The sequence below is a fragment of the Trachurus trachurus genome (genome assembly GCF_905171665.1).
Source record: "Trachurus trachurus genome assembly, chromosome: 4".
Classification (NCBI taxonomy): domain Eukaryota; kingdom Metazoa; phylum Chordata; class Actinopteri; order Carangiformes; family Carangidae; genus Trachurus; species Trachurus trachurus.
This window is the reverse complement of record NC_139898.1, coordinates 32614766-32630738: the sequence shown is the minus strand read 5'-3', so window position 1 is coordinate 32630738 and position 15973 is coordinate 32614766. Positions and strand designations below refer to the sequence as shown.

Below are 15973 nucleotides of genomic sequence, written 5' to 3'. Positions count from 1 at the left end.
TATCAGTGTGAAACGGCAAAGAGAATCTGGTTCAACCGCAAAAACTCAAATATCTTACCAAGAATATTTGTCTCATTTCTAGTCAAAATGTCATTTCTAGTCAAAATAAACCTAATTTTACTTAAAATAAGACTCATCACATTAAAAGCAGCTTGTTTTTAGACACTTTTTACGTCTTTCAAGCATATTTTGACTTGAAATAAGTAGAAAAATCTGATAGTGGAGCAAGTTTTTCTTCCTTATTACCAAGCACATAAAACTTGCTTTCACTGGCAGATTTTCTACTTATTTCAAGTGAAAATTTGTTTGAAATAAGTGAAAATGATCTAAAACAAGTTAATTTTTAGTTGATGAGTCTTATTTTAAGTGGAAAGAGATTAGTTTTGACTAGAAATGACATTTTGACAAGAAATAAGACAAATATTCTTGGAAAGATTTTGAGTTTTTGCAGTTTTTGCACTTGAACGCATCGTACAACATATCAATGACATCGTTTACACCTGAGCTTCCATCGGCAGGTGTGAACCGAAGATTGTCCTGGTCCCTGTCGCCATGACGACTGACCACACAGTCCCACAGCGTTGTGTTGTATGTGTGTGTTAGGATGTGTAGGTGGAGCTGTCGATCATGTGCAGGTGCTGCAGAGCGTCCGGTTCGGCGTTGAGCCGCAGCAGGTCGACCTCGAGCGGGTGGAGCCGCGCCGTGACGACCAGCGAGTGCAGCGGAGCGCCGAGGTCGCACGACGCCAGCTGACGGAGCGTCGCCACGCGGATCGTCTGGTCGTCGGCGCCGAGTCTGGCCACGCCCACACACACCGTGTCCTCCGTCACACCTGAGGCCAAGGAGAAAGTCCAGAGTTACCATCCATTTTTACAAACTTTCACCTTTTGGTGCTTAGAAACGTAACGATACCCAAATGTTTTATGTCTTTTTGATCTTTTCTTGATACTTTTTTTTTTATTGTTTCCTTTTAAAGGGATGTTCAACATTTTGGAAAATTGGCCCATTGCAGTAGGTTTGTTACCTTTAATTGTTGGTGCAAGCTATTTACCTGTTTTCGAGGTAAATACAGAGACTGCTTGATGAAAAACTGTCCCTGAAGGCAACGTGCATCAGCGGTTTTGCATGAATTTCCCTCTAAAACAACTCTGTCTGGTAACGTTGTGTTATTATCTCATAGCGTGGTGAATGTGCAGGTCACAACTTGTCCACCAGAGCGTTGTGGAGTTGTTGGATTGCGTATTTGATGAGTTTGATGAGGGAAACCAAGAAATCCCATAATGAGCCTCCGTAGCGTAGCTCTGAGCAGCTCACGGCTCTGCTCCGCCGTTCTAAAAATAGCTTGCACCAACAATTAAAGGTAACGAACCTACTGCTATGACTATAGGGATTATGGCAATGGGCCAATTTGCCAACATGTTGAACTATCCCTTTAAAGCAATGACAAATCAAATGACATTTACAAGCATCTGATATAACAAAAATTACATAAAAATATTATAGAAGAGATGTTCAACACATGGGCATAAAACAGCAAAAGCAGGTAAATCAGGAACAAAAAATGTAATAGTAATAATAAGAGATAAGCAAATAAATAAAATGAAATTAAAGTGCATAAATGAGTTAAAAAAAAATACATATACACATATACAATATTAATTAACATACCGGTAAGAGAATAAAAACTCAAAAGAATCCATACGGACTATATGCATAATGAAAAATCAACATTAGTTGAGATTTAAAAAAGACATAAGGAGACAATGTTTTTCATTACATTACATTACTCTCTTGTGAAAACACACCTTCGATCATGAGGATGAACTGTTTTGGTGTTTGAAACAGGTTTACCAAAGTCTTGGCTCCTCAGAAACAGTGGAATGTATGAATAAAGTGTAGAAAACAAGACTACAATTAAAATTTTGTAAAATTGCTTTTTTGAGTATAAATGTTGTCGTCATTCTGTTTTCACCTAATGTCTGAAATGTGAGATAAAAGAGGCTGAATAATGACGTCACATCACATATCAGGCTTCATGAGGTGTGTGTAAATGAAAAATGAGCATCAGTCTTTCTTTTCCCAATTTTTTTTTACTAAACACACAGAACTCCACCCCGTCTCGTCCAAATATGGTTTCTTCCGGCTCGATGACATGACGCCCTCTCATTTGAATATTGCCAAATAAATTTACTCCGAAGCTGTTCATAATTTAAAACGTAATAAAGGTAAAAAAAATCTTTAACCTAAACAAAGTTTTAAATTTTTCCATCAGAGAATCAAATGTCACATTTAAACGCCAACATTTTTTTTTCATGTCTTGCCTCACTCCCGAGTCCATGACCAGCAGATAGACACCATCCTTTCGACTGTGCGTGCAGTAACAAGGGAGATAGAGCCGTATCGCCCGTAATTAGCTTAGCTCAAACACTGGAAGTGTATGGGTAGTGTTAGCCTGCCTCCACCTAAAGTCATCAGAGAAACTCTTCAGCAACTCTAAACAGAAACCGGCGGGCCGATCTTCGTCTCAGAGCTGAGAAGCAAAGACGGTTTATTTTGGTTCAAGCTAGCTACATTGAGGGTAGGTTAGCTTCCTATTTCAAAGTAAAAGCACAAATTCTATCGTCATGGTTTTCTGTATGTAAAGGGCAACGGGTGTTTTATTTTGTGAAAGTAACCGGAAGTGCGTTGGTCACAAGGGCTAGCTTGAGTAGCGCCAAATTCGTCCGAACAAAATTGTAAACAGTTGGTATTTAGACAAATTAACGACACACTGCTGATCTAAACGGCTACTTTCTCACCTAAACATGTTTGAAATGTGGATAAAGTGATATATTTACAGAGTTTAGAGCTAAAATGAAATCAGCTTCTGACTGCTGATTTCGCCTCGGGTAGGAGGCAGGCTAACACTACCCATACACTTCCAGTGTTTGTGCTAAGCTAATTAGCGACTTTAGGTAGGAGGCAGGCTAACACTACCTATACACTTCCAGTGTTTGTGCTAAGCTAATTAGCGACTTTAGGTAGGAGGCAGTGTCGCTACCCGATTTGCGACGCTACCCGATCTGTGACAGCCATGTACGGCAACTCCACTTGGACAAACTTAGTTGAATTGACTTAGGATCACTGCCCTATGTGCGTCGCCAGAGACGGTTTATCTTTTTATTTATTTTTTTAAATACTTTATTAGTAATGTAAATTGAGGGTAGGTTGTGGTGGTCTGGATCTTGATGCTCAGAAAACAGGAACACAGGCGGACTTTTAATGTTTACTGTCCTCTTTTCTCGCCCGCCTCATCACCATGACAACCACAAACAATCACAACTACCACAACACTCACTGAATAAACGAGTCTGCCGCGGCTGTCTTATGACGGACCTCCGCGGTTTTTATTTTATTCTATTTTATTTTTTAATCATTTTCACAGTACCGTATTTTAAATTCACAGAACTTTAAGCATGTACGCAAATCGGGCAGTGCCCAAATGAAGTTTGTCCAAGTGGAGTTGCCGTAGGCAGCTGTCCAAGATGGCGGCCGGTCTGCGCATGCGCAGACCTGTTTTGTCACAGATCGGGTAGCGTCGCAAATCGGGTAGTGACAGGCAGGCTAACACTACCCATACACTTCCAGCGTTTGAGCTAAGCCAATTAGCGACTTTAGGTGGAGGCAGGCTAACACTACCCATACACTTCCAGTGTTTGAGCTAAGCTAATTACGGGCGATACGGCTCTATCTCCATGGTTACTGCACGCACAGTCGAAAGGATGGTGTCTATCTGCTGGTCATGGACTCGGGAGTGAGGCAAGACACGAAAAAAAAATGTTGTCGTATCCCTTTAAAATCTCCACCTAAGGTTGGGGGCGGAGCTTCAACGTGTCATATTATCTAATGGTAAATAATACCAACGTAGGTTTATATGAACATGTGGACCAATCAGGTGAGAGCGAGACTCACCGAGCTCCTCCCCCTCCTCCCTCCTCCTCTGGACGATCTGGATCAGCTGATCGGCCGCCTGGCTCACCGTCATGAAGCGAGGAGGCTCGTAGATCTTCTTCCCTCTGCAGTCGCACACAGAGTTCAACTCATCAAACTGATCGGCCGATAATCAGCTCCACTTATCAATCCTTATCAATCCTTATAATATCAATGAAACCAGGTGACAGAATCCTGTTCGACAGATAGAAAGTCCTGGATGTCTTCTACTACGTAATAAATCCAGAAATGTGTTTGGACTCGGGATCGACTGACATGGTTTATATATGTCGATACTGATACCAGTTATTAGTAACCAAGGAAACCGATATTCATTTGCAATAAAAAATTTAAATTTTGGTGTCAAAATTGGTCAAAACTGGGATTAGACTGAATACAGTTAATATATAAAACTGTTTATTTGTTTCTGGTTTCTACTGAGAAGCGACTACTAATGCAGAAGCAGGAACATTATGGGATGGATGCAACTAAAAGGGAGCAAGTTCATCTTCAGAGGTCTGACAGAGGCTTTCTCCTAAAACCTGGAAAACTACAACTAAGACTAAATAAAAACTACAACTAAAACTAAATAAAAACTACAACTAAGACTAAATAAAAACTACATAGAAACTAATCAATTCCTCAACAATAAAAACTAAACTAAAACTGATTCATCACTTGTTGAACTCACTGAAACTAAACTGGAATAAAAAAGCAAACTGAAAAACTAAATATGAATAAAAACTAATTTCATTTTTAAAACTATAATAACCCTGGTCCAGACCCAGTCCGGTCCGGTCCGGTCCGGTCCGGTCTAGATCCGGTCCGGTCCGGTGTAGATCCGGTCCGGTCCGGTCTAGATCCGGTCCGGTCCAGTCCAGTCCGGTCTGCCGGTCAGACCCCTGTGGTCCAGATGAAACCTCCTCCATCGCCGCGGAGGTTCAACCTCAGAACCACTGAGACATGACATCAGCATGACATCACCGCTAACCAACCAGACCACTACAGGAGGTCTGGTCTGGGTCTGGTGTTGGTGTTGTGTGTGTGTGTGTGTGTGTGTGTGGGGGGGGGGGGGGGGGGGGCAGGAGGGAGGCAGTAGGGGGGGTATTAAGGGTATTAATGTGGTCCTGGTCCTGGTTCTTACCTCATCATGTTCTCCAGACTCTGCTCCTTCACTTTAATGTCTGTTGACGGAAACACAAAGAAACAGAGTCTCAGCTGCAGCTGATGCTGTTAGAGAGTGTGTGTGTGTGTGTGTGTGTGTGTGTGTGTGTGTGTGTGTGTGTGTGTGTGTGTGTGTGTGTGTGTGTGTGTGTGTGTGTGTGTGTGTCCCTGGGGTGTCTGTGTGTGTGTGTGATTGATGTTGTTCTGACACCTGCACCCTGAAGCTCCGCCCCCCCGGCCTCCATCACACCAGCTGACTCCACCTGAGGCCCTCACGTTGCCATGGAGATGTGTGTGTGTGTGTGATGCTCCCCCTCTTCTTCCCAGTGACCCTGCTGCACTTTGACCCCCCCCCCCCCGTATATGTGTGTGTGTGTGTGTGTGTGTGTGTGTGTGTGTGTGTGTGTGTGTGTGTACAGAGTCCCTCGCTGTAAACTCAACCGTTTTAAGAATTCTTTTATCCCAACTTCTATCAAATTTCTTAACGAGTCTGTGCAATAATTCGTATAGTGCTCTTACCATGGTGAATTTATGAGGTGTATGTATGTGCTATGTTATGGGATGTGTGCAATGCTGTTGGATTGATATGGCTGAGGTGTATTGTTCTTTTTGTTTTTTGTTTTTGTCATTGTGGCCGTTAAGGCATTTATGGCGCAGCTACAGAGTCCAAGACAAATTTCCCTGAACAGGACAATAAAGTTTATCGTATCGTATCGTGTGTGTGTGTGTGTGTGTGTGTGTGTGTGTGTGTGTGTGTGTGTGTGTGTGTGTGTGCGTGTGTGTGTCTCACCCAGCAGACAGAGTGTGTGTAGTCCAGCTTTCCTGTTCTTACAGATCTTGTCGTAGAAACTTTCCGGTTTCCACGTCTCCGTCCAGAAGACGAACGACACCGTCTCCCCGAAGTTGTACAGCTGTGACACACACACACACACACACACACACACACACACACACAGACACACGGAAAAAAGAAACAGGCTACATCAGGAAAGACTGGGAACAAGAACTCTGCAGAGTTATGGATGACAGTGACTGGGACTCAGCATTAATTCATGTAAATAACAGTACGTACATCTTGCTCCTGACTTAATCTGAGAGGGTTACAATATATAAGGTTGTCCATCGTATTTATTTGACCAATTCCAAACTTTCCAAAATGTATTCCAACATCAAGTTCACACAGTACAAGATTATACACAGATATTACCACATTCCTGTGAGATTACATAGAATGAAATTGTTGAATGACAATAAGTGTTGGAAATGTAAAACAGGACTGGGAACTTTTTTGGAGTTACACAAAGCAGACCAGAGACTAAATGCAGCACCTTGTATCATTTATTTGGTGGACTCGGTTTCTTCTCATGTGGATTCCTTATGTGTCGTATCTGTCTGGATTTCATAACCTCTCCTTTTTGTATGTGAGAGGATGTCAGCACCAAAACACACAAAAGAAAACATGTGTATCTATCTTGAACCTGTACTTATTTGTATGTTTCTTAAAAGTTCAATAAAAAATGTAATGACAAAAAAAAAAAAAAATCCAATATCACAGACACAGGCAGTAGGTGTCACATGTCACCAGCAAACATGACCCACATGTTTTGGTCTCTTCCCCGTCTGCAAGTTCACTGGACGGCTGTTTTTAAACATCTTGCAGAGGCACTAAATATGAAATTGGCTATTTTTGGACTATTATCAGACCGTCAAGCAATTAGGAAAAGGGTTAAGGAAGGATAGTGTCGCCTTTGCTTCTTTATTAGCACGTAGAAGGATTTTGTTGGAATGGAAGTCGCCAGTTCTCCCCAAAGCTTCGCTGTGGCTCAAGGAGCTCATGCTGCACTTAGACCTGGAGGAAATTAAATACAATCTGAAGGGGACACCTGGAAAATTTTATTCGGTTTGGGGTTTGCATGATTAGTTACATAGCTAAATTAAAGACACTACAGGACAAATGAAATGTTCACCTCTGACAATCGACTTTTGACTACACTGCAAAAACTCAAAATCTTTCCAAGAATATTTGTCGTATTTCTTGTCAAAATGTCTCATTTCTGGTTAAAACTAAACTCTTTTCACTTAAAATAAGACTCATCACCTAAAAATTAACTTGTTTTTAGATCATTTTCACTTGTTTCAAACAAATTTTCACTTGAAATAAGTAGAAAAATCTGCCAGTGAAAGGAAGTTTTTTGTGCTTGTAATAAGAAAGAAAAACTTGCTCCACTATCAGATTTTTCTACTTATTTCAAGTGAAAATCTGCTTGAAAGAAGTAAAAATGATCTAAAAACAAGCTGCTTTTTATGTGATGAGTCTTATTTTAAGTACAATGAGATTTGTTTTGAATAGAAATGACATTTTGACTAGAAATAAGACAAATATTCTTGGTAAGATTTTGAGTTTTTGCAGTGTATATTTCTTTTTCATCCCTGCCTCATTTCATTCCATTGAAAATACTACTTTTCAGTTTTGTTTTGTCTTTTTTTTTTAAATTTCCTGTGTACTTATATATTTGCTTGTCTGTCTTGTTTGTTTAGGATAAGATGGAAGGATGTGTGTTATTGATGAGTGTATGAGTGTTACTTGTGCCTGTCAAATGAATAAAAACATTAATGACAAAAAAGAAAAAGGAACAGGCTGAGGTCAGCTGACCACCCTGCTCAGTCGTTGGTCGACTCAACAAAGACTTTAAGTTTCTGCTCGTTTGATTTTGAATCTTTATTGTTCAAGTGTGTGTGTGTGTGTGTGTGTGTGTGTGTGTGTGTGTGTGTGAGGGGGTCGAGGGGGCGGCAGCGGTCAGATAATATAAACTCACAGCAGGGGCTGATGGGATTGACTCCCAGTGGAGGGAACGCACTGGGAGCTCATTTGCATATCCCGCCCCCTCATTAACATATTAACGACCTCCCAGAGGAGAGCTCTGTTAGCGCTAATGCTAATGTGTGTGTGTGTGTGTGTGTGTGTGTGTGTGTGTGTGTGTGTGTGTGTGTGTGTGTGTGTGTGTGTGTGTGTGTGTGTGTGTGTGTGTGTGTGTGTGTGTGTGTGTGTGGGAACAGCAGCTGGGGTCCTGCTCTCTGATTGGTGGCTGTGACAGGTCGGTTATTGATGAGGTCACATTGTTGTGGTGCGTTCACAGACAGCAGCAGCAGCAGCAGATGGGGCGGATACGGTGGCCTGGAGGTGCAAACCAACATTACAAAATCCGAAACACTTTTACAAAGCTTGAGACAAATTTACATTTTAGAAAACATTTTTACATATCATAAAACAAAATGACATTACCATAACACATTTACAAGCCCTGAAACTAATTTACATTTCAGAAAACAAATTAACAAGAAACGAAAACACTTTTACAAACACCGAGACAAATTTACAAGTAACATATCCCGTTGCCGGTAGCGAATTGTCGAATTGGCTGCTCCCGTTATCACTTCCGGTAGTTGGTACATTCCCTTTCCGGTTGATATGTTACTTGTAAATTTATTTTGGGACTTGTAAAAGTGTTTCAACACTTGTAAATTTGTCTCGGTGTTTGTAAAAGTGTTTTCGTTTCTTGTTAAAGCAGAAGTAAGCGATCCGGTCGTTTTGGCTAATGCTGCGTTCCAGGCAGGCTTTTGAAACCGTAAATTACAGCTTCAAGTCACGACGTACGACTTTGTAGCGTTCCAGGCAACCCACTCGTGTTTTTCCGACCTGTTTTACCTGTGAAAGTCACTATAACGGCCACTCGTAACTTCTGACCCGTGAACTCGTACCAGATCGAACTGGTACGACTTCACAGGTCGGAAAAACACAAGTTACGGGCTGCCCTGAACGCACCATAACAGTCCTCGTCCCTACGTCACCACATTCACGGCGTCCCTTGGCTGCACACACAGCCCTGCATGCCGTTCTCTCTCCTCATTGGATAAAACTTGTAGGATACGAGAAAAGTTTTCTCCTGGGCTCAGAGCAGAGCAGAGTGACTGACAGACCCGTGTTTCGGTCCAAACACTCTATGTAAGTGATTGCTGTCGGAAGATATAACTATTTAAGACTTATATTAAAGCAGAAGTAAGTGATATATTTGTGTTAATATAAGTCTTAAATAGTTATATCTTCTGACAGCAATCACTTACATAGAGTGTTTGGACCGAAACACGGGTCTGTCAGTCACTCTGCTCTGCTCTGAGCCCAGGAGAAAACTTTTCTCGTATCCTACAAGTTTTATCCAATGAGGAGAGAGAACGGCATGCAGGGCTGTGTGTGCAGCCAAGGGACGCCGTGAATGTGGTGACGTAGGGACGAGGACTGTTATGGTGCGTTCAAGGAAACTCGTAACTCGTGTTTTTCCGACCTGTGAAGTGGTACCAGTTCGATCTGGTACGAGTTCACGGGTCGGAAGTTACGAGTGGCCGTTATAGTGACTTTCACCGGTAAAACAGGTCGGAAAAACACGAGTGGGTTGCCTGAAACGCTACAAAGTCGTAAGTTGTGACTTGAAGCTGTAATTTACGGTTTCAAAAGCCTGCCTGGAACGCAGCATTAGCCAAAACGACCGGATCGCTTACTTCTGCTTTAACACAAAAATATTGCTTACTTCTGCTTTAATTTGTTTTCTGAAATGTAAATTTGTTTCGGGACTTGTAAATGTGTTATGGTAATGTAATTTTGTTTTATATGATATGTTAAAATGTTTTCTAAAATGTAAATTTGTCTCAAGCTTTGTAAAAGTGTTTTGGATTTTGTAATGTTGGTTTGCACCTCCAGGCCACCGTAGGACAGGCGCAGGACGGGGATGTGTTGTGTTGTGTCACCCTGAGCTCTGACTGTCAGGTTGCCTTTGCATTATGGGAGTCTATGACATCATCATTTAACTCTGAACCGGTCTCACCTGAACTTCCTGTGAACCTTTTTAGCCTGATGGGATCCTTCAAATTAAAAGCCCCCGGGGGGACGAGGAGCAGACAGAGTGACCTCCTCCTCCTCCTCCTCCTGCTCCTCCTGCTGCTCTTAGAGTGAATTAAACAAACTCGTCTTCATCCCCACACCATTAAAGACCTTTGACACGTTTAACTCAGCGTCCAATCAGGATCTAGACAGTGTGTGTGTGTGTCTATGTGTGTGTGTGTGTGTGTGTGTGTGTGTGTGTGTGTGTGTGTATATGTGTGTGTGTGTGTGTGTGTGTGTGTGTGGTACCTGCAGACCGCAGCAGCCCACGGCGTTCATGATGGAGGCGTTGTGGATGACTTTGTACGGTATCCCAGCATGCACTGCTCTGAGGACCAGGTCACTGTGGGTCGTGGCTCTGCAGGAACATCAACAATCATAAATAAATTAATAAAAAACAACATTAAATTTTCATTTAGAGATGAAGATGAAGATGAAGATGATACTCTGTCGCTCAGCACAGGCTCCCCCCAGGGCTGCGTGCTGAGCCCCCTCCTGTACACCCTTTACACCTCGGACTGTACTCCAATACACCCCACAAATTCCATCATCAAGTTCGCCGATGATACTACGGTGGTCGGCCTGATCACGGGGGGTGACGAGACAGCCTACAGGCAGGAGATTGAGACACTGGCGGGGTGGTGCACCAGAAACAACCTGGTGCTTAACAGCATGAAGACCAAGGAGATGGTCATCGATTTCAGGAGGAGGAGAGGGGACCACGCCCCAATTACCATCAACGGGGAGGGTGTGGAGAGAGTGGCCTCCTTTAAGTTCCTGGGGACACACATCCAGGAGGACCTCAGCTGGTCATCCAACACCTCAGCACTGCTTAAAAAGGCCCAGCAGAGACTCCACTTCCTACGGGTGCTCCGTAGGAACCACCTTGAGGAGAAACTGCTGGTGTCATTTTACCGAGCCACCATCGAATCTGTGTTGATGTACTGTGTGACTGTGTGGTTTGCTTCCTGTTCAGCTGCAGGAAAAAAGGCTCTGCAGAGGGTAACCAGGACAGCAGAAAAGATCATCGGCTGCTCTCTGCCCCCTTTGGAGGACATTGCCAGCTCCCGGTGCCTGAGCAGAGCTCGAAAAATATCTGCGGACACTTCCCACCCTGGTCAGCACCTGTTCAACCTGCTGCCGTCAGGCAGACGCTTCAGGTCCCTGAGGAGCAGAACAAACAGGCTAAAGAACAGCTTCTATCCGTGGGCGGTCAGAACTCTGAACCTGTCACTGAGCGAGTCTGGTCCTCATGGATCACATTGAACACAAGGGCTCACTTGGAGCCAACGTCGGGCTGATTAGGCCAGATAGTGCACTCTAAGAGTGCTTTTGATGTGTTGTGTATTATTGTCTTATTTAAAATGTGTACATTTTTGTACCTTATGTTTTTATCTATTTATGCGCCGTTTATGGGTGGCACTAATTTCGTCATGCTCTGTATGATGACAATAAAGATATCAAATCAAATCAAATCAAATCAAAGATGAAGATCATTTTAGTTCAGGTGCCACATTCAGTGCAATTTGATCTCAAGTGGCCAGACCGGTAAAAGTAAAGTGAGATTGGGCTTTTATTTCAGAAATAAATCTTGTTTTTCTTTTGTCTCTAAAAAAAAGTCTTGTTGCAGCTACTTTTATTCCTTTGTTGGATTATGGCGACGTACTGTACTGTACATTAATGCCTGCTCTACCTCTTTGCATATAATGGATGCCATTTATCATTGTGCTTTAAGATACATTACCGGCTGTAAGTCACTCACCCATCATTGTACTCTGTATGCTAAAGTAGGCTGGCTGTCTTTGTCTGCTTCTACACTGGTACACCTATATCTTGTTGCTGCTTTCTTGGCCAGGCCATGCTTGTAAAAGAGATTTTTTTTTATCTCAAGCAATTTGCCTGGTAAAATAAAGGAAAAAAAATAAAAAATAAAAATAAGAGCATAATAATATAATAATAACTTTTCTCTTTGTTTTAGTGCAAAAAAAGTACATTAATAAGATGTTTACATTGAATGAACTATCCTTTTACAAAATATATTATGAACAACCAGAAATTTCATGAGAAAAACACATGCAATTTCAACAGTATTATGCCTCTTCTGTCTTTAATGTAATTTTCACACTTGGGAAATTCATCCCGCTGGTTTTGGCCCACGGGCCGCATGTTTGACCCTGATATATAATCTAATATTTACTCATTTAATCAAGTCAAATAAATGGAACTGGAGAAGAGAAGAGAAGAGAAGAGAAGAGAAGAGAAGAGAAGAGAAGAGAAGAGAAGAGAAGAGAAGAGGTAAAGATCATGAGGCATTCAGGGTCAGTCTGAATTTTGGGTTTACTGAGGGTTTTTTGATGTTTTCTGTCATGTTTGTTTGAGGATGAGACAGATGTTGAGGTGAAACCGCGCTGTGACGTCGAGGCGCAGCAGCTGCTCTGTCATTTACTGGTTTCAGGAATCTGCTGCTTGTGGAGGAATCTGTTGAAACGAGGAGCGAGCTGCTCCGACCCAAACTCTGTGGTCAGGTCACAGAGTCCACAACAATCTCAAACCTCTGACGAGCAGCAGCCCTCTCATCTCATCTCATCTCATCTCATCTCATCTCATCTCATCTCATCTCATTTCATCTGAGACGTGGACGGACGCCGTGACCGTGACTCACCCAAACGGGTCGCCCACCACCAGGAACGCCACATCATCCACATCAGCGTCTTTCAGGATCTCATCGGCCCCCTGTTCAACCAGGTCTCTGTCGGCCAGGATCAACGTTTTCCCATAGTACTCCTCCTGAGGAGAGACACAACTGTTAGCGGATTAAACATTTAAAAGCTAAGTTTGACTACCCGGAATTAACATTGTAGATATCAACAATGTCTTTCTGACTTGTCGCAACTACATTTTGAATAGTTGGATTTTTGATTCAAGATATCTGTAATTCAGTTTTGCCTCTAGTCAAAAAGAATATTTCAGATCCACAACTACGTTCTTCCTAGGACAAATGACGTCACTTTAACCATTCATGTGTATGGGGTTTGTCAGACTCATTACAGATATCTACAATTCAGTTGCAGATATCCGCTATGTGAATTACAGATATCTGTAACTGAATTACAGCTATTCCTACTTCCAGTTACAGATATCTACAACGTCATTTTGCCTAGTCAAAACTTAATTTCAGATATCTGAACAGGGACATGTAGATATCTTTAACTGAGGTGAATTAAAGATATCTTGAACTGGAATTATGACTAGTCAGAATCAAATTGTAGATATCTCAAACTGGAATTACTACTAGTCGTAATTCAGTTTCAGATATCTGTAATTCACATAGTGAATATCTGCAACTGAATTATAGATATCTGTAAAGACAAACCCCATACACATGAATGGTTAAAGTGACGTCATTTGTCCTAGGAAGAATGTAGTTGTGGATATCTGAAATATTCTTTTTGACGAGGCAAAACTGAATTACAGATATCTACAACACATATCCAGTCTGGCTTTTAAATGTTAAAATGGCTTGTCATAGCCGGTCTGTGCATATACTTGTTGCAGCACAACACAGCCAAAACGCACAATACTGGCGGTCTCCACTAGGGGCAGACAACAGAAATATAACGCGGAAATTGTGAAAAGCCCCACCGATCTGTCACCAACTATATATTTCCACCACTGCTCCGACAGTGACCGTCTGTTCTGGTCTGATCTCGTCGCCGTGTTCATTCACCAGCGCCTCTACCGGTCATGTCAATATTGCGTTAGTACACTGTTAGCAGCTGTTAGCTCACTGTTAGTACGCTGTTAGCAGCTGTTCATACACTTTTGGTAGCACCCTACGCTGTTAGCAGCTTAGCGCACCATTAGTAGCTGTTAGCTCAATGTTAGCAGCTGTTAGCGCACCATTAGCAGCTGTTAGCTCTCTGTTAGCAGATGTTAGCTCACCGTTACTTAGTACACTGCTAGACACTACAGATCATTTCAGACAACTTTTCTCTCTCTAGCCCGAACATTCTGCGCAATACACACCCATTATAATCTCAAAATTTCTCAAACATTTGCTGTTCGTGTGAAAGGACTCAAGATGAAAACCGGGGTTTGAAAAAAAATAATGACACGCAAATTATTATCAATGAAAAATATGTGTCCGGTGTGAAAAGGGTCTTGAGAAGAAGAAATGCGCAGGATAAAAATGCTTCTGTGTGTTTGCCCCGTGGCCCTAATAACGATACATAACTATTCAGCATTGGGCCTTTACTGCAGTAACTCTAGACAGTTCAGCTGACGACACACAGAGAGAAGCACATCTGGATGGTGACTGACACGTGCTGTGAGATGATAGAGTTGTCATGGTGATGTGTTTCTACTATCACGCCATCACCACCCTGGTTTTACAGCTCCGTCTCCGTGGTGACGGTCGGTCCAGGTCCAAGACAGTGCTGATCCACCGCTCACCTGTCTGTCACCTGGTTGGTTTCAGAACAGAAGGTCCCTGAACGCAGCGCAGTGACAGGTGACGTCAGTCTGACCTGGATATACAGCTCTGGAAAAACATTAAGAGACCACTTGAAAATGATCAGTTCCTCTGGTTTTACTATTCATAGGTATGTGTTTGAGTAAAATGAACACTTGTGTTTCATTCTATAACCTACTGACAAAATTTCTCCCAAACTGGAAATAAAAATATTGTCATTTGCAGAAAATGGCAACAGGTCAAAATAACAAAAAAATTCTGGTGTTTTCAGAGTATAATGCAAAGAAAACAAGTTCATATTCACTCAAAGGAATAGAACCAAGGAAACTTGGTTATTTGTCTAGGAAGACGCGTCACCGTCTTTCTAGACAAATAACCAAGTCCAGTTGCTTGCTTAAAGTTGAATTTAAAATTCCTTTGAGATACTATGACCTGGACAAATGAGAATATGCACAGGCCTAAATTCATTTTCATTTTAAAACAACACAACACTACTTTTTAAATTTAGGAAGAGTTTAGAAATCAACATTGGTGGAATAATCCCAATTTTTAATCGCAGCAGTGATTTTTTTTAAATTCTATTTATAATCTTTCTTCCTCATTAAATATGATTTGGTTCATGTGAGTGAGGTGCTTGGGTTGGAGTTCAGTAGACACTGGAACCGATGGCTGCCATACATATAGAGATAAGGCTGATGCATTTTGGAGTCGTCTCTTTATTTTTATTTTTTCCAGAGCTGTATCTATCTATCTATGCACCTGACATCCGGATCGGAACCGGACTCTATCTGGACCAGAACCGGACTCACCAGCGCCTCCTTGCCCACGGTGAGCACCGAGGTGTAGGCCTCCAGGTAGACCCGGGAGCAGCTCCTCACGGCCCGCAGACCCTTCACCGTGATGTCGGTGGCGTCTCCCAGACCCAGACCCACCAGATACAGCATCCTGAACCCGGACCAGGACCCCCAGAACCGAACCGAACCGGTCTCAACTACTGTCACTGGTTGTTGTTGTTGTGGATGTAAGTTACTGTGGTGTTCACGTGTAGCCTGGATGGACGGACTGGAATACGGCTCTACCGTCAAGTACAGTTCACAGTTTACGACAGTCAGTTAGTTAGTTCTGCGCATGCGTCGACGTGGCTCCGCGGAACTCCATTGAGAAAACTGTTGATTTAGTAGAAAACATCACTCTGACCGGTTCTTTGTGTTTATTAATTTACAATATAAACTATTTCTATAAACCACGCGACGAGCTCTTTAATTCGGCATAAACACAACAAACAAACTACAGATCTGGAAAAAACTAAGAGACCACTCCCAAAATTATCAGTTTCTCTGGTTTTACTATTTATAGGTAGGCTATGTGTTTGAGTAAAATTAAATTAAAATGTTTTTGTTTTATTCTATCAACTACCGACAACATTTCTCCCAACA

The 15973-nt window shown here is 42.2% G+C and overlaps 1 protein-coding gene across 1 annotated transcript; it reads right to left on the bottom strand.

Annotated features, from left to right (window-relative positions):
• Window positions 1-362: 362 nt before the first annotated feature.
• On the bottom strand, window positions 363-15604 carry dph5 (diphthamide biosynthesis 5). The gene is made up of 7 exons (XM_083970335.1): window positions 15347-15604; window positions 12729-12853; window positions 10316-10424; window positions 5924-6044; window positions 5114-5153; window positions 3952-4055; window positions 363-832 (listed from the first exon to the last, which is right to left on the bottom strand). Exons 1-7 carry the CDS (start codon window positions 15479-15481, stop codon window positions 600-602), a joined length of 867 nt encoding a protein of 288 aa, XP_083826461.1. The 5' UTR covers window positions 15482-15604; the 3' UTR covers window positions 363-599.
• Window positions 15605-15973: the final 369 nt, after the last annotated feature.

Excerpts from the sequence above, each read along its gene's own strand:
- dph5 (XM_083970335.1), bottom strand. The coding sequence starts at position 15,481 with ATGCTGTATCTGGTGGGTCTGGGTCTGGGAGACGCCACCGACATCACG. Across the intron at positions 10,425-12,728 it reads GTGGTGGGCGACCCGTTTGG|AGCCACGACCCACAGTGACC; the intron begins GTGAGTCACGGT and ends ATGTTCCTGCAG. Across the intron at positions 4,056-5,113 it reads AGTCTGGAGAACATGATGAG|AGGGAAGAAGATCTACGAGC; the intron begins GTAAGAACCAGG and ends GTGCGACTGCAG.